The 19151-nt window shown below is 51.3% G+C and overlaps 1 protein-coding gene across 1 annotated transcript; it reads left to right on the forward strand.

Moving 5' to 3' along the window:
• The first annotated feature begins 4621 nt into the window (after positions 1-4621).
• On the forward strand, positions 4622-5554 carry LOC131571840 (olfactory receptor 14I1-like). The gene has a single exon (XM_058824602.1). It carries the CDS (start codon positions 4622-4624, stop codon positions 5552-5554), a length of 933 nt encoding a protein of 310 aa, XP_058680585.1.
• Positions 5555-19151: the final 13597 nt, after the last annotated feature.

Here is a 19151-nt window from a genome sequence, read left to right on the forward strand (position 1 = left end):
GTACACAAGTGCTAGGTGATCAATTTCTAAGGGATTTGGGCTGCATAGGAATTTTCAGAATAGCTAAGCAAGTAACTGAACGGTGTGTGATATATCAAAAAGTGAATAAGAAAATCGTGAGGAAAACACCCAGGGGAGGGTGAGAACTAGCCTTAAGGCCCTTCCAAAACATCCAAGCTGACTTTATCGAGCTTCCCCAGGTACAATGGTGGAAGTTTTTGCCAGTGATAGTAGATCACGTGACTCATTGGGCAGAGGTGGTAGCCACATTGAAAGCCAATGCCAGTGTTGTGAGTAAAACACTTCTAGAATCAATCATTCCCCAATATGGGAGGGCAAACAGGATTGATTCAGACCGGGAAACTCATTTCACTTAGAAGATATTGCGGAAAGTTGTTCAGGCCCTGGGAATAAAATGGGAATTACACACTCCATGGCATCCACAGAGTTCTGGTTGGTAGAGAGGATGAATCAAATTCTTAAAAGAGTTAAGCTAATGATTGAAACCCAAATGTCATGGATAAAATGTCTCCCTTTGGTCTTATTAAGAATTAGAACCCAATCCCAGTCAGATCTGGGGGTGTCACCCTATGAAATGATGTTTGGGTTACCCTTCCTGACCTCACCCCACCTATGAGGAAGGGGAAGCCAATGCTAAGAAATAACTGATGTCCATAGCACAAACCTTAGAAGGGCTAAGGCATAACGGGGCAATTCCTCAAACTACCACCCTGGATTTCAGAATCCATAATATTAATCCTGGGAATTGGGTGATGAATATGTCATGGTGAGATCAGCCTCTAACTTCTCAGTGGGAAGGTCCCTTTCAGGTACTGCTCACCACCGAATTGGCTGTGTGAACTGCAGAGCGGGGATGGACTCATGGCAACAGAGTCAAAGGCCCAGTACAAGAACCCAAAGAATGGACTGTAACATCCAGGCTGGGTGAAACAAGATTGACTCTCAAGCAGAGACTGAACGACAAGCAGGAAAACACCAAGACAACCAAAAAGTAGAGTCAAGCTTCCACCAACCAGCTAGAGAACTGTCTTTCTGTTTTAGTGGGTGAGAATTACCAGCATCTGTTGAGGAGAAGTACACAAGGGACTGAAAAAGGTAATGAGGCAGCATCCTTAAGAAGTAAGACAAGGAATAGAGGGCAAGATCGGGTTGGCCCCTTTGTTCACTACCAAGAAGGCTCCATAGCCCTCCTGTGGGTAGAAACCCTGTTGGCACGGTAAGGTGGGGACAAAAGGCCATACCAGACCTCTATCATTGCTCAGTTGTCTTTTAATTCAACAGGGACTGGAGGGCAGGACTGAATTGGCCTCTATGCTCATCCCTAACACACACTGATTATGGGTAGCAGCCACATAGGCACGGTAGGTGGGAGTCAAAGCCATACTGGACCTCTGTGATGCCCTTTTGTCCATTCCAAATAAGTGTGTCTAAGGAAAATGTGAGATTTTTTCTGCTGTTCCCACTGTCCTTGCCCACATCAACAGATGCTGGTATGACTCATTCAAGAGACAGAGAAAGTTTTTTACTTAATTGTTCGAGAAAAATAACTTATAGAAAAAGAAAAGGGGGGTTTGTTATAGATGAGTAATTCTATGGTTGACTGTCACAGTTAAGGAGTTAATATTAAATATATGTTAAGAGAAGTTTTCTAGACGTATAGTTATCTTTCTCCTCCCCCTTGCATTGTTATCACAAGATGGCCTCTGTAGTCGGGGCATTTGGGAGGGTTGGCTTGTTACTATGGCAGCACTTGACCTCCAATCAAGGTGTAAGACAGTGATCTCCACCCCTGGACAGTGAAGAAGGAGTTGATTGACAAGACTTTGGGAGGGGCAAGACAGAACATCCATTTTGTAGATAAGCACATGGTGACGGAATCCTTTGCTCCCGGCACTGTGTTATTTTCTTTATTAAATCTTCTGTTGTATTTTGAAAAGATCTTAATATTTTAAATTTTTGAAAATGAAAATGGTTTCTCACATGAGGTTGGGAAATGTGAGGCAAGGTTGTCCACACTGGGTCAGCTCCAAGGTACAACTTCACTGACCTGGCCAGACCTCCTTAGGAGCACCTCTACATCAATATAAATCACTTAATGCTCCAATCAGCCCTTCTCCAAAGAGAACAGTAATAAAATACACTCTTTAAAATAGGATTACATATTACTTAAAAGCTCTTTGAAATATTTCTCCACAACTGTAAAAGGAAAACTGCCTGATGAACTGCATAAAAGCAGAGGGAAATCAAGGCAGAACCATGGTTTGTCAGGACTTGCTTGATCCTAATGAGCCCTGTGGTGCATTTGGAGCTGAGCACTTGAACCTCAGGGCCTGAGAGGAGATTGCACAAACCTTTCCAAGAGTCAGTCAGAAGAAAACACGAAAGTGTCTCAAAGCATGAATTTCACTGAGGTCCATTGCCAACACAGGCTCCTCATGGACTCCTTGGAGGAGAGAATTGAAGGCCAGAATTGGAATAAACACCTCTCAGAGATTCAGAGTGCAAAAGAAAATCCAAAGTACCTTAAAAACCTTGAGTATCTGAAAGCATTAATGAGCCCAACTGAGTGTCAGTACAGAGCTCTCATGGGACTGATTAAAGCAGATAACTGGGGCCATGATTGCACAAATCTCTCGCAGTCTGTATCCAAAAGGAAACACCAAATACCTTAAAATAGCTGAAGTACCTTGAAGCATAAATGGCCCACTGGGTGTCATTACTGATAAAGACCCTCCAGGGACTAATTAAAGGAGATATTGGAGGCAGGGACTGCACAATCTATTTCACAGAGTCTGTATCAAAAGGGAAACACCAAGCAGCTTAAATAACTGAAGTACCCTGAAGTATTAAGGAGCCCCACTGAGTGTTGTTATTGACAAAGCCTCTGCAGGGACTAATTACAGCAGATAATTGGAGGCCATGATTGCACAAACATCTCAGAGACTCCAAGGCAAAAGCCAAACCCAAAGTCCTTTGAAAAAACGTGCAGTCCCTGCAGGGAGCATGAATGAGCCCCCAGAGCCATTGCTGAGCAAGGCTCCCCAGGGACTCCTTCCAGCAGATCCTTGAGGCCACTGGGACGTGGGCTAGGGGGGGATGCTGAGGGCAGGACAAGGGGCTGCCAGTGCCCAGCCTGGCTGGGGCTGTGCCAGTGCCTCAGGACAAGGTGTCTCCTCCCAGCCCTTGGTGGCACAGACTCTGCTGTGCCCCAGGGCACCAAGACTTGGCTTTTCTTTGTGCCCACCTGTCATCACTGCCTCCAGTTCTCTGCTCTGCCTGGGGCCTGGGGACGCTTTCTCAGTCGTGTCCCTCAGTGGGACCCATTAAAACTCCAAGAAACTTTGGAGTTGGATTCTGCCTTGGAGTTCTGGAGAGGTTTCTTCAGCTCCCTCTCAGAGACTGATGTTCAGGGCCTGAGCACAAAGCCCCAGAGGCTCATTAAAGTTCTTGTGCTGTGTCTGTTGTGCTTAGTTTAGCCTGGCACAGAGGCAGCTCCTGGTAACCAAGCAAAGCTTCAAAAGCACATTTCTCTTGATAAGCAGCTCTTCTCCCAGCCCAGCAGGGCTGGGGCACTGCCTGCAGCCATCCCGGGCACAGCACAGAGGCACAGAGAGCTTCAATCAGTCAGGGCTGGGAAGGTGCTGAGAAGTGCCTGGGGCAGAATCACTGCCAGCCCTTGGCACAGGAACCTCTGGCTGCGAGACAATGCAGCTGCAGCTCCTGGAGCCATCTCCTAAAGCTGGAACATCCCAATGCCTACAGACCCTGTGAGTACATTCTCTGATTGTCTCTTGTGCAGAGCAGCCAGGGGTGCCCAGGAATGTCCTGCAGAGCAGGGTCCTGCAGTCCAGGGCGCTGTGCTGGGGCAGGGACTCTGCTGCCTGCCAGGGACAGCTCTCAGCCAGCCCTGGCAGCTGCTCCCAGCACTGGGGAACAAGGTCTGGGTGGGAGGAGACAGCTGGTCAGGCTTGGAAGTGTTCTCCTTGTGTGGGGAGGATGCTGCATTGTTCAGGACTGCTCCGTGCAAGGCATTTACCTGCAGAACGTTTTCAAATAGGTTATACAGGGTGCACAGCAAGAAAGGAAGGAAGAGGCTGCATTAAAGGGGAAAATCCTGCTTTTTTAATCTAATGACCTGGGCTGCTTTGATGGTAATTGCCCAAAGATATTAGTCTGTCAGTTTGGGTGAAGATAATGAAAAAATTTCTCTCAGATGTGAATAAACTAATAAGTGAGAGAAATCAGCACAAGGCCTCTCACAGGCAGAATCAGTGTCGCTTTTCCAGTCTCCTCAGGGTTGATCTGACGTTCGTATCAGACCCTGCAGAGCCAGAGCTGCTCCTGGGCAGTGCCAGATCTGGGAGGGGTCTGCAGGGCAGAGCTGAGCCCCAAGGGCTGGGCTGGGCTCTGGCAGCACTGGCAGTGCCCAGCCCGGGGCACAGGGAAGCACCTGCTCGCACTGACAGTTCCCAGCACCAGAGCCCTGGGAAGGCAGTGGGGAGAAAGTGCCTCCAGGCTGTGCTGGTATATTTAAAGTCCTCTTCAAGCACAACTATTCCATGATTACTTTTTTACAGATCCTGATGCCAAGACAGAACAAATGTCTAACAGAAGCTCCATCAGCTACTTCCTCCTGCTGGCATTGGCGGACACACGGCAGCTGCAGCTCCTGCACTTCTGCCTCTTGCTGGGCATCTCCCTGGCTGCCCTCCTGGGCAACGGCCTCATCATCAGCACCGTAGCCTGCGGCCACCACCTGCACACGCCCATGTTCTTCTTCCTGCTCAACCTGGCCCTCAGCGACCTGGGCTCCATCTGCACCACTGTCCCCAAAGCCATGCACAATTCCCTCTGGGACACCAGGAACATCTCCTACACAGGATGTGCTGCACAGCTCTTTTTCTTTGTGTTCTTCATGTCAGCAGAGTATTTCCTCCTGACTGTCATGTCCTACGACCGCTACGTGTCCATCTGCAAACCCCTGCACTACGGGACCCTCCTGGGCAGCAGAGCTTGTGCCCACATGGCAGCAACTGCCTGGGGCAGTGCCTTTCTCAATGCTCTCATGCACACGGCCAATGCATTTTCCCTCCCCCTTTGCAAGGGGAATGCCCTGGGACATTTCTTCTGTGAAATCCCTCAGATCCTCAAGCTCTCCTGTGCCACATCATATCTTAGGGAACTTTGGCTTCTTGCTATTAGTGCCTGTTTATTTTCAGGATTTTTTGTATTCATTGTCTTCTCCTATGTGCAGATCTTCAGGGCTGTGCTGAGGATCCCATCTGAGCAGGGACGGCACAAAGCCTTTTCCACCTGCCTCCCTCACCTGGTTGTGGTCTCCCTGTTCATCACCACTGCAGTGTTTTCTCACTTGAAACCCCCTTCGATCTCCTCCCCATCCCTGGATGTGACCCTGTCAGTTCTCTACTCAGTGGTGCCTCCAGCCCTGAACCCCCTCTTCTACAGCCTGAGGAACCAGGAGCTCAAGGCTGCAGTGTGGAAACTGATGATTGGATGGTTTCAGAAACATTAAACTCCTGGCCAATTTCTGCAAACCACTTGAAATAAAATCATCTTTGATCTTTCTTGTTGTTTTCATTTTGGGGCTTCTTTCTCTTTTTATTTTACTTTTTAAATCTTGTCCACTAATAAATACAATTGTTTTTGCCATTTTTCATTTTGTTTCTCTTCACCTTCCCTGTGGCCACAGACTGTGTCAATGAGCTCTATGTGCCTTTAAATTAACTAAAGGATGTCCTAGCAGAGTTTTCTGCAGAGATGCCCTTTTGTTGCCTTCTCTGGAGCTGCAGCAGCAATGTTTGTGTGCAGAGCTGAGGGCAGAGCAGTGCTGGCCCAGCAGTTGTGCCCAGAAGCAGCAGCACTTGGTGTTGCCAGTGCTGCTGCCGTGGCCCTGCCCCGCTGCCCTGGTGGCCCTGGTGTTGCTGCAGGGCCTGAGTGCTCTCGGGGCCGGGCACAGCCCTGGGGGTGGCAGTGCCGGGGCTGCAGCAGGGACAGGCCATGGGCACTGCTGGGGCAGCGCTGACGCCTCAGGCCAGGCCCTGGGGGCTCCAGGCTCCTTGCCCAGGCTCTCTCAAGAACACACCCAGGCCAATGCTCAGCACAGAAAAGCCCCGTGAGCAGCCCCAGGCTGGCTGTGGGCAGGCTGGGGGCAAACAGCATGGCTGGGGCTCTGCAAGGGCCCTGGGGCCGACGGGAAGGAGCAGCAGAGCAGGGGCTGATCCATCCCCAGTGCCCTGCACAGCCCAGGGCAGCGTCCCAGAGCGTCCTCATGGAGCTGCCAACAACTTCCCCCGTCTTCAGCCCTGGCCTCTCCCCCAGCTCACACAGGTGCCCCATCCTTGCAGGCACACACACGGCAGCACTGGCTCAGCAGCCCCTGTTTGCATTGCACACAGCCGGCAGGAGCACGCCAATGCTGTTGGTGTTGGGACATGAACCTGAGGGAACAAAAATGCCATCAGCCCCTGGGGCCAGCAAGGGCTGGGGGACACCAGGGAAACCACTCAGCTTTGTCCTGGCCTCTGCACTCAGCCAGAAAGTTTGTTTCCATCAGCTGGGAGTTTCCTGTCCCACTGCAGACGCTGTTGGTCAGAGCCAGGGCTGCCTGGCAGCCACCCCCAAACTGCCCTGAGCATTTCCTTGGCTTCACCTTTGCTTTCTTTACTCTTCCTTGGTCCAGATTTCTTCCTGTTTCCCAGCCCTGTTACCTCCCCTGCAAACAGCCCATCCCTGTTTTCCCTTTCCTCTCTGGCCCCACTCCCCATTGCAGTTCCTGACTTGGCACCATGGGAACGTCCCCTGGGGAGCAGGATCATCCTACAAGTGCTGCAGGAATTGTCTGCAGGCTCCTGCAGTGCCTGGTGCTGCTCCCTTGCCAGAGGCACCCCAGGCCAGGGGGGCACATCTGGGCTGCTGTGTCTGGCTCTGGGGCTCCCTGTTCTGGGCAGTGAGGAGGAGCTGTAGAGGCTCTGCAGGACTGACAGGATGGGCTTTGGGGCTGGCAGGAGAAGCTGAGGGACCTGGGCTGCTGGAGCTCCTGAAGAGGAGGCCCAGGGCTTATCCTGCAACTACTCCAAGGGTGGCTTCAGAGAATCCCAGAATCATCAAGGTTGGGAAAGACCTTGGAGATCATCAAGTCCAACCTGTGCCCTGACACCGCCTTGTCTCCCTGGGCCTCCTCTTCTTCAGGATAAACAACTTCAGCTCCCTCAGCCGCTCCTCACAGGTCTTGTGTTCCAGACCCCTCCCCAGCCTTGTTACCCTTCTCTGGACATGCTCCAGCCCCTCCATATCCTTCCTAAATTGGGGCCCCAGAACTAGACACAGCACTCGAGGTGCTGCCCAACCAGTGCTGTGCACAGGGGAAGAATCCCTGTCCTGGTCCTGCAGGCCACACCATTCCTAATTCAGGCCAGGAGCCATTGGCCTTCTTGGCCATCTGGGCACACTGCTGGCTCGTGTCCAGCCTGCTTTTCATTAGTCCCTGCAGGTCCCTTTCCACTTGACTGCTCTCCAGCCACTCTGTCTCCAGCCTGTAGCACTGCAGGGGTTCTTGTGGCCAAAGTGCAGGACCCGGCACTTGGACTTGTTGCACCTCACCTTGTTGGATTTGGTTCCTGGATCCAGCCTTTCCAGGGCCCTGTGCAGAGCCCTCCTACCCTACAGCAGATCCACACTCACACACAGCTTGGTGACACCATGCATCCATGAGTCCCTGGAATGTCCCAATAGTCCCCATGATTCCATGAGGCCTCCCAGTTTCACAATGTCCCTCTGGTTCCACTGGACCCCTTGGTGTCACAAAGTCCCTTGGATCCTTGTGCCCTGCAGTGTCACAATGGCACTGTGTCCCCCAAGGCCCCACAGTGTCACAATTGATCCTTGGTTCCCTGAGGTCTCACAGTGCAGCCATGCTCTCCTTGGTTCCACAGTGACACAGCGGCCTCTTGGTCCCAAGGGCCACCACGGTGTCAAACATGTTTCCTTCATTCCATCTGTCCCTGTGGAGCAGCCCTGGGCCCTTGGTTCCATGGGGCCCTGCAGTGTCACAATGGCCCCATCATGACACCAGGTTCTGCTCTGTCACAATGCTCTGCATGGTTCCACAAGGCCCCACAGCGTCACAGAGGCCTCCGTGCTTCCATCAGGACTCAGACTGTCACAATGGACTCCTTCCTTTCCTTCAGCCCCACAGGGTCACAATGGCCTCTTGGCTCTTTGCTGCCATGTCGTACACACTGTCACCATGGTCCTCTTAGTGCCACCAGGCCCTGCAGTGTCACAATGGCCCCTTGCTTCCCCAGGGCCCTGCAGGGTCACAATCATCGGAGAATCAACTAGGCTGCAAAAGACCTTGGAGAGCATCAAGTCCAACCTGGGACCCAACACCACCTTGTCACCCAGACCACAGTACTGAGTGCCACATTCAGTCTTTCCTTAAACACCTCCAGGGACGCTGATTCACCCACCTCCCTGGGCAGCCCATTCCAATGCCCAACCACCCTTTCTGTGAAGAATTATTTCTTAATGTCCAGCCTAAACATCCCCTGGTACAGCTGAAGGCTGTCTCTTCTTGTCCTGTCACTGTTCCCAAGGAAAAGAGCCCAACTCCCACCTGGCTGCACCCTCCTGTCAGGAAGTTGTAGAGAGTGATGAGATCTCCCCTGAGCCTCCTCTTCTCCATGATAAAGAGCCCCAGCAGCTGATTCAGCTGCTCCTCACAGTACTCGTTTTCCAGATCCCTCACCAGCCTTGCTGCCCTTCTCTGGACACGGTCCAGCCCCTCCATGGCCTTCCTAAATTGGGGAGCATGGAACTGGACACAGCACTCAAGGTGCTGCCCAACCAGTGCTGAGCACAGGGGAAGAATTGTAATGTTTTCTGTGTTGCTGTTTAGGTGGCCTGGAAAGGCCCAGGGATGGCCTTGGAGAGCCGACGCTTCAAAGGACGAGGAGAGACTTCTGATCTTGTCTCGGTCTCGGTGTTTATTAATTGTTTATCTAAAAGATTTTCTTTCAGCCCGACAGAGGTCTGCACAGCAAGTCAGCCATGGGCACACTGCGAGCCCCCAGGGCGGTCACTTATCTTTATACTCGAAGTTACGTGTACAATATTTATTATTTCTCCCCAATACCTTCTACCCTTATTAACCGGTGCACTTTTAGTAATGACCAATCCCAAAGTGCCACCACCACCACAGAAGATGGAGGCCAAGAAGAAGAAGAAGAAGGACAGGACACGCCCCAATTCCTCCATCTTACTTCTCTAGACCCCCCTGTACCAAAATCCTAAACCCTGTGTTTTACACTTTAACTAACTTATCCCTTCACCATTCACCCAGTGGATTCCTCCCAGTCTTCATACAGGTCTCATCTCCTGTGTAGGATCAAAATCCTGCCACCAGACACTTCTGGCAACATTCCAGGACTCCTGAGCCCCCCAAGGGTGGTCTCGGCCTCTCTGCACCTCCATCCTGAGGTGCTGAGATCCCACAAAGAATCACTGCCCTGGTCCTGCTGGACACACCATTCCTGATCCACAGGAGTTCCAGGGGTTGGATCAGGGAAATGGTGGGGAGGGGATAGGGACAAAGTGTGATTGATTGTCAGCCATGGAGGGTCTTGATCTTCATATCTAGTCAGACTGCATTAGAAGGAACTGGGGGCCAATATCAACTGGGGATTGCTGATACCAACCTATAAACAGGAAAACAGGACAAAACAGTTATCTCTGCATTGTTTTCAATATAGTATATTCACTTTGAATACACTTTTGTAATCCATCTATATAACAGTAGAATTAAAATCTTGCATTATTTTCAAGGGATTTTCTTTTTTTGGGTGATTTGAACAAACGTTTAAGAACTTTTCCTATTGAATTCCTGAACAGCTCAAGAGAGAAGAGGCCTTTGGAGTAATAAAATCCATCAGCAACCTCCAAGGGGTTGAGGATCCATCCCCAACAGAGCAGCAATGAACAAAAATGGGCACAGCTTTGTGGCTGCCCCAGCCCTGGGATGGGCCCTGGGCCTGGAGCAGGAGCAGCTCTTGAGGGCCCCAAGGCTGAGGCTCTTGTGCTGCCCTGGGCAGATGGGATGGCAGCAGGGGCTGCAAAGCTCTCAGCATCTCCTGCAGAGAGCTGAGAGGGGAGCATGGCAGCCAGGGAGCCTCCTTTGGCCTTGGCCAAGCACCTTCCCCCATGGTGGGGCTGAGTCCTGTGGCAGCTGCAGCTGCTGCTGTGCCCTTGCCAGGGGCTGAGGCTGTGGGGCAGTGCCCTGAGCAGCCTGGCCTGAGCAGAGCTGTGGGGCCAGAGCCGGCTGGGCTGGGCTGGGGAGAGGCCCTTGGTGCTGCCCAGAGCTCAGGGCAGCTGGCAGAGCTTGCAGGGAGCTGGGCTGGGCTCAGAGAGTGTCCATCAGTGTCCATCTCAGCCTGGCTGAGCGTGCAGAGACGAAGAAGAGGACCCCAGGGTCTGCCAGTTCTCTGTGTGGGAGCTGAGCTTGTGAGCCTCTGAGCCCTGCCAAGTGCTGGGGCTGCACCTCCATCTCCAGAGATGTGATAGATGGGAGCAGGGACAAATAATTCCTGTTGGATTGTTTCTTGTGTTTGCTTATACAGGTGACCTGGAGTCATATGTAGATGAGCTGTTTTGTTTCAGATAACTCTGGGAAATTGATAAGAATAATATTTTTAGCTGAAAATAATACTTCACACATAATACACAATAAGAAAGAAAAGACACATAATCAGAAGAGCATCTGAGTTTTTAAGAGCGTGATACTCATTGATGTCCCAGCAGTCAAAGCTGTTCACATACTTTCCTCAGGACTTCCTTGAGATGAGAGGTGACCACCAGAGGCCAAGGTCAGCCAGAGCTCTCTGTCCTGGCAGCTTTTGTCTGGGACAACCCTTGAATACAGGGAATTTTCGAGGGGAGTTTCAATTTTGGCTGTGGTCACCTGGAAGGACAACTGATTCTTTTCCATAGGAAGGAAAGCATTGGGCTCCAGTTCTCCAGGGGCTGATGAAAAGCAGCCCTCAATTCCAAGATCAGCTGGGCCTGTCAAGTGGGCCCTTGGTGGCCAAGCTAGCCAGATCTGTTCCATGTTCCCTTGGTTTCATGGTGCTCTGCAGTTTCACAATGTTCTCCTTGCTTCTGAAGTGCCACCATGGCCCCATGCTTCCAAGACGCCCTGCAGGGTCACAGTTGCCCTTTGGTTTTGTGGGGCCCCACAGTGTCACAATGGTCTCCATGATTCCATGGGGCCTTGCAATGCCACAATGCTCTCCATGGATCCACAGTGCCCTGCAGGATCACAACGGCCCTTTGGCTCCACAAGGCCCTGAAATGCAGCAGTGGCCTCTTGGCTCCACAAAACCCTGCTGCTTCACATGGGCCCCTGGGGACCATGTGACCCAACAGAGCCACAAAGATGTCCTTGGTTCCACAAGGCCACACAGTGTCACAATGGTCCCTTGGATCCACGAGGCCCTGAAATGTCATCATGGTTCCACAGGAAGGAAAGCAGGAAGGAAAGCATGGAGCCCAGTCTTCCAGGAGCTGATAAACAGCGGCCACTAGAGGCCAAGCCCAGCCAGATCTGTCTGTCCTGGCAGCTTTCATCTGGGAGCAACAGAATAAATATCTTGTATCTCAGATATAAATATTCTGTATCTCAGATTTACGGGATTTTGGGGGAATAATCCCAATTTCAGCCCATTAGCACCTGGATGAGAAGGCCAGTTCTTTCCCTCAGGCTGGTTTCAGCACTTCCTCAACACCAAGAGCAGCCTGACCTCCCTTCTCCATCCAGCACTGAAAGCTTTGCAAATCAGGAATTGTTCGAGCTGTTCTGTCCTCACTCCGGGACAAGAATCCTGATACAAGAACTTCATTATGTTTATATACATAAGAGAACCATGTTTGTGTGAAATAAATTTTAGTATGGAAATCGCTTGTGAATGGTGGACTCATCAGACCCTGCTGGGACGTTGCACATGGCTCAGGGAAGAGTTTGTAATTGTGTGATTGTTATTTTAATTGTGTGATTGTTATTAAATTGTATCCTGTTCAACTGTGGTCTTTTGGCTAGGTCCAGTGTGGGCTGGAGGGAGCTCAGATTTGCACAAGGCTGCTCTGAGTGCCAGGGCTTGGATGGGGGAAATGGTGGGGTTGGGGTAGGGACAGAGTCTGATTGATTGTCAGCCATGAAGGGTCTTGATTTTTATCTCTATTCAAACTGCATGAGGAGGTACTTGGATTCACTCTGAAGATTGCACATGTCAATGAATTACTAGTGAAAAAAAAAATTACAGGACCTAAAAAATTTTTCTTGCTGTCTTTTTAATCTCAGGGTATTCACATTGAATAGGCTTCTGAAATCTGACTAACCAACCACAAAAGATTAGAACACTTAAATCAAATGACTCCCAGAGGTAGGCTTGTAAGGTGTTCTGAATGTTAATGAGCCCTGAGACTCTGAATTCCTGCACTGAAGAGCTGAAGGCCGAACAAGCCTCTGGAGCAGGAAAATTCAGCAGCAGCCTCCATTTTGCTGAGGATGTCAGCAGCCCCCACTGAGGCCATCCCTGCCCAGAGACCGTGGGGGAATGGGCAGACAAGGAGAGCGTCCCTGGGGCTGGGGCAGCACAACTCAGAGGCAGCAGCGGCTCCAGCTGGGAAATGGAGTGTGGAATGTGGCTGGGAAAGACCTGCCTGGGCTGTGCCAAGCAGGACAGACAAGCCCTGACTGCCATCCCCCAAAACAACTCACTCAAGGAGACATTTAAAAGAAATTACAATTGTCTGTGTCTTCTGATTTGGACTCACTGGAGAAATACCAACAAGAGATTCTCAAGAACTCAAAAGAGGAAAACAGCCTTTACTGGGAACTTTAAAAATCAGAGAAATTTTGGCAAAAGATTTAATATACCATTAAATCAACAAGAAACACTTCTCATAACATTACCTTGGCCCATTCAACTTTACAAACTCCAAGCCTGTTGCATTTTAAGTTAAAAAAAATTTGCGAGAAGAAGGAATTAGAAAGAGGAAAATAAAAATAAGATTTAGAGAAGCACAGACTGAGTTACCAACTCCTCGATTCCAGCACAGTTCAGATGGAAATTCCAAGAGAAGGTAGGGCCAAGATGTGTGCTTGCCTTGGGGTCAGCCTGAAATACCCCTTGGTCTCCCTGGGCCCTTCCCCCAGGTGGAACTTGGGCTCATTTTGTCCCTCAAGAGTTGGGCTGGGGGCTGCAGAGGTGGCTGTGGAGCATTGCCTGTGCTGTGCCAGGGACTGGCAGACACTGCTGGGCTGGGATAGAGGCTCTGGGGGGATTGGGGTTCCAGGGTAGGGCAGGGCTGACGTTCCAGGGCAGGGCAAGGCTGGACCTGCCCCTTACTGGCTGACCCAGAAATGTTTAGAGCCAACAATCTCCTCCAGTCTGTTACAACAGGGAATGTTGGAGGTGGAACCCAAATTTGGCCATGGGCACCTGGAGGAGAAGGACAGTTCTTTTCCATAGCACAGAGCCCCAGTGTTTGGAAGGCAGGTGAGAGCCTCACTAGTCCAAGGCCAGCCAGACTTATCAGGAATGGCAAATTTTGTCTGGGAGCAGTCTTAGGATTTAAGGAATTTTGGAGGTAGAATCTCAATCTCAGCCATTGGCACCTGGAGAAGCAGCACAATGCTTTCCCATAGAAAGGAAAGCATGGAGCCTTCCCCAGTGTTTCGGGAGCAGATGGGAGGTGATCCTTGAGAAACCACTTCCAGAAAGACTTGTCCTGGCAATATTTATATGGGAACAATCGATGGAAATAAGGATATTCGTAGGTGAAATCCCAATTCTGGACATGGATGCCTGGAGGAGAACGACAGATCTTTTCCATAGGAAGGAAAGAATGGAGCCCCAGTGTTACAGCAGCAGATGAGAAGAGACCCTCAACTTGCCAAGGTCAGCTGGACCAGTCAGGCAGTCCATGGGAGGTCAAACTAGCCAGAGCTGTTCTGCGTTCCCTTGGTTTTATGGTGCCCCGTGTTTTCACAATGGCCACTTGATTCCATACAGCCCCTCAGCGACCCTAGGGCTCCCAGAAATTACATGAGGCCTTGCAGTGTCACAGTGGTCTCCGTGGTTCCCCAGGCCCCACAATGTCACGTGACTCCTCTGTTACATGAGCCCTGCAATGTCACAATGGACCTTTGGACCCTGGGGGTTTGCAATGTCACAATGGTCTCCTTTGGGACCACAGTGTCACAATGGAGCATTGATGACAGGAAGCCCCTCTGTGTTACCCTGGACCCTTGGTTTGATGAGGCCTCTCAGTGTCACAAAGATCCCTACACTACATGGAACCACACAGCATCAGTATGGTCCCCTTGGTTCCATGAGAATCAGCAATGTCACAGTGCTCTCCACGATTCCATGAGGCCCCACAGTGTCACAATGGTCCCTTGGTTCCATGGACCCTGTGCTGCTGCATTCCCCCCTCCCCTTCTCAGGCCGCCCTGCCAGCTGAGAAATGCTCCTTGGGCCTCAGCCTTGGCCAACAGCCCCTGGGCTCAGCTCCTCTGTAGCTCATCACAAACACTGTCTGCTACAGGCACTGCTGCTGCCCAACCAGCTCCTGCTTTCTTTAGCAGCAGCCCTGGGAACTGTTTTTGTTCCCTCAGTGGCACAACATCCCTGCTCTCACACTGCCAAAGAAAGCTGTTGATGCCAAGTGCAGCCAGGATGAACCATTGCTGGGACTGCAGCCCCTCTCTTGGGGCCCTGCAAACAGCGCTCCAAAAGGAGCCCTTGGAGCTCTCCTGGGCCAGCCACTCCCTCTGAGTGGGGCCTCTCCCAGCTGGGAACTCTCCCGTTTGCTGCACTCGGGGATCCTGAACGATGGAGCCTGGGCCCATCCCCCCACTCCTCCAGCCTCAACCCTTCAAGTGCTGGGGAGATGCCAAAGGATCCACAGGGAGCATTTCCTGCCCTCAGGGGAATTTCTCACAAGTGCCTTGCACTGACTCTTTGTGTCTGTGTGCACACAGGAGTGCCTGTGCTGGGGAAATGTGGCAGAAATGCTGCTTTCTGAGGGGCTTGAGTGCCTTGGATATTTGAGCCAGTCAGGCCCGTAAGTGAGATTAAGTTATCGAGTCTCAGCTAAGTTAAATGTTTTTAAGGGTTGTTGTTTTGCTAAGTTGTTAAGTTTAATTAAAGTTATTAGCTAAGATGTCTACTCGTAAGTGTTATTCCTCTGTTAAATTGCTAAGGCATAGGATATAAGGATGTAACATATACTATGAATTAGTATAGGCTATAAGTTAGGTTAAATACTGTTAAATGCTGTTCTGCTTGTGAAGTTGATGGTATCAGTTAAGGTTAAGGTATAATTTAAGTCCTGCTAAGTTTGGGCTCTGAAAGCTTTTAGGCTGTATTCCTTTTATCCTTGCCCTCACTGTCCTTGTGTCACACACACACAGGAACAGTCCTTGGTTCATTTCTGATTTGACTGCCTGGATTTTCTTTGTTTTTGTTGTTGCTTTGTTTCCTTGGTGTGCCTCAAGTGTCCAGTAAGGAGCAGAGTGACTCTTGCCAAGGAACTTTGCCATGATGTCCCTTAATATTAAATCTGGTTTTTGCTGATCCCTTGCTGGGGATTTTTTCAGCACTCTCAAGGCCTTTTTCGTTACAGGGTGAAGGAGCCTTGGCCCAGGTTCTGACCCTGGGGGACACGGGGACGCTGCCGGGGGGTCCCTGTCCCCCTGTGCCACCCCCAGGGCCCCGGCCCCCCATCCCCGTGTCAGGCTCTGGGATCGATCTCATGGAACATCCTCTGGGGGAGGCTGCGGGGCTGGGCGCAGGGGGACCCGGGGGGACAGGGGACCCTGCTGTGCACGAGCAGGGTTGGACTGCTCTGGGGTTAACTGTGAGGGGGGCCGGGGCAGAGTGACCTCCCAGTGACCTCACACAGCCTCCTGTGATGTCACTCAACCAACAGTATGATGTCACAAAGTCCCCCTGTGACCTGCCACACAGCCATCTGTAACATCACAAAGCCTTCCTATGATGTCTCGCACCCCCTCTGATGTCATACAACATCCTGTGATGTCACACAGCCTCTGTGATGACACAGAAGACACTGTGAAGTCACAATGTCACCATATGATGTCACAGTCAGTTCTGTGATGTCACAGCGTGCTCTGTGATGTTACACAGCCACCTGGTGATGTCACAACCCACTCTCTGATGCCAGAGAGCCACACTCTATAATGTCACAGCCTGCTCTATGGCCTCACATCCTACTATGTGATGTCACAGCCTGCTCTGTGATGTCCCAACTCCCTCAGTGATGTCACAAAACCCTCAAGAACTCAGTTACACTGAAACATTGAAGTCTCTTGGACTTTAAAGAGATCCCTGTCAGGGACAAAACTGCGAAAGTGTCCTCAAGTTCCAGTCAGAGCAGAACACTGGAGGCAGTGATGACAGCTGGGGACAAACAAGGCCAAGGTGTCTCTGGTGCTGAGCAAACCTGGATGTGTTTGAGGAATGCAAAGGGCCAAGGCCTGAGCCCCAGCCCCTGGCCAGGCCGATCCTGTCCCACCCTCCTTGCTCAGGGCTCTTCCTGGGATGGGCACTGGCATGTGGGCATGTGCAATGGCAAGGGCAGGAGCATGGGGCGGCCCCTGCCAGGCTGCTGAGCAGGGACAAGGAGGCAATGAGGCCCCAGCCCTGCAAGGGTCACTTGTCCCCTCGTGGCCTCAGGCCCAGGGCCAGCAGCCATGGCCAAAGTGCTGCCCAAGTTGGCTCTGGCAGGGCTGTCTTGCAGCTGCTGCCCATCCCTGTGCCCTGTGCAGCCCAGGCTGTCCCACAGTGTCCCTGCCCTGCGCCTCTGTCCCTGCAGGCTGTCGGCATCCCCTGGCTGCCCCACCTGGCTGGGCCCTTCCTTTGCTGACATCTCTGCCTCCTGCCTGCCCCTGCCTCCCCACACAAAGCCTGGGGCCGATACCAAAAGGGTTCGTTTCATTTTTACCCTTCCTGTGGACTTTCAGCACAGGAAAAGGGCATGCAGGGGCTGCTTTCCCAGCAAGGATGGTTGGAAGAGAAGAAGAAGACATCTGGCTCAAGGGTGCAGGAATAGAGAAAACAAGGAGTGAATCTGGGAACTTGTGGTGGGTTTTATGGAAATGGGTAAATTTTAATTCACATTTATCAACTGTATATATGCAACTCACTGGTAGAATTACACGTCCGTGTAAGGTTAGGAGTTTTCCCTCACTAGAGCTCTGGCGTGAAAAAATAACACCCTCTGAAATATCAAATTAGTGTTAAGAAGCCTTATTCTGATATTTCAGAGTATGGTGACAGCGGGGCTTCACAGACCCAAGGAGTCAGCTGTGACACTGTGCAAACTCATGGAACAAAGGGTCCATTGTGACACAGCAGAACTCCATGGAATCAAAATCCATTTTGGCACATTGGGACCTCATTGAACCAATGGTCCATTGTGATACTGTGGATCCAAGGAGACCATTGTGACCCTGAAAAACCTCTTGGAACCAAGGGGCCATTGTGACACAGCAAGGCCTGGTGGAACCATGGGTCCATTGTGACACTGCAGAACCTCACGGAACCAAGGTGACCGTGTTCTACTGCGGAACCTCATGGAACCAAGAGTCCATGGTGACACTGCAGAACCAAGGAGACTTCTGCTGGCAGTGTGAGAGCTCATGGAACCACAAGTCCATTGTGACACAGCAAGGCCTGATGGAACCAAGGGTCCCTTGTTAAACTTTGTGGCCTCATGGAACCATGAGCCATTGTGACCCAGCAGGGCCTCATGGAACCATGGAGGCCATTTTTATGCTTGGAGGCCTTGAGAAACCAAAAGGCCATTGTAGCACTTCAGAACCTTGTGGAGCCAAGGGGACCACAGTGACATTGTGGGGCTCCATGTAACCAATGGTCTGTTGTGACACTGCAAGACCTTATGGGATCATGCAGACCATTGTGACACTAGAAGGCCTCATGGAAGCTAGGAACCATTGTGACATTGTGTGGGCTTGGCAGGCCAAGGGGCAGTTGTCACACTGTGTGGCACCATGGAACCAAGGAGGCCATTGTAACACTCCAGGGCCCCATGGAACTAAGGATCCATGGAACAGTGCAGGACCCCGTGGAATTAAAGGTCCATTGGGACATTGTGGGGCCTCATGGAATCCTGGAGGCCATGACGACACTTGGAGGCCTCGTTGAATCAAGGGGCTCTGCAGGGCCTCATGGAACCAAGGAGACCCTTCTGACATTGTGAGTCCCTATGGAACCAAGGGTTCATTGTGACACTGCAGCACCAAGGAGACCCCTGTGACACTGCCAGGTCTCATGGAAGCAAGGGACCATTGTGACACTGTGAAGACCCATGGAAACAAGAGGCCAGTGGGTCACATCTGGGCCTGATGGAACCAAGGATCCAATATGACACCACCACTGTGACACTGCAGGGCCCCATGGAAACAAGGGAACAGGGAACAGGTCTGGTGTGCTTGGCCTGACTGGTCCAACTGCCCTTGGCATGTCGAGAGTCTCTTCTCATGTACCCCTGAAACCCTGGGGCTCTGGGCTTTCCTTCAAATGGAAAAGAACTGCCTTTCTCATTCAAGCATCAATGGCCAAAATGGGATTCCCCCTCCAAAATTCCCAACATCCAGGGATTGCTCCCAGACAAAAGCTGCCATTACAGACAGGTCTGGCTGCCCTTGTCTTCTTTAGAGCTGACTCTCACCTGCCTTCAAACACTGGGGCTCAGTGCTTTCCTTCCTATGGAAAAGAACCGTCTCTCCTGTCCAGGTGGCCATATCTGAATTTGGTATTTTTCCTCCAAAATTCCTATGTTCAAGGGGTTTTCCTCCCAGACAAAAGCTCCCAGGACAGACAGCTCTGGCTGGCCTTGGCCTCTGGTGGTTCCCTGAATTCTGCCCTGAAACAGTGGGGCTCTGCCCTTTCCATCCTAAGGGAAAAGAACCATCCTTCTTCTCCAGGTGCCCATGGCTGAAACTGGGATTCCACCTTCAAAAGTCCGATATCCAATTATTGCTCCTACACAAAAGCTGCCATTACAGA

The sequence above is a fragment of the Ammospiza caudacuta genome, unplaced genomic scaffold (assembly GCF_027887145.1).
Source record: "Ammospiza caudacuta isolate bAmmCau1 unplaced genomic scaffold, bAmmCau1.pri scaffold_39, whole genome shotgun sequence".
NCBI classification, from domain to species: Eukaryota; Metazoa; Chordata; class Aves; order Passeriformes; family Passerellidae; genus Ammospiza; species Ammospiza caudacuta.

Excerpts from the sequence above, each read along its gene's own strand:
- LOC131571840 (XM_058824602.1), top strand. The coding sequence starts at position 4,622 with ATGTCTAACAGAAGCTCCATCAGCTACTTCCTCCTGCTGGCATTGGCG.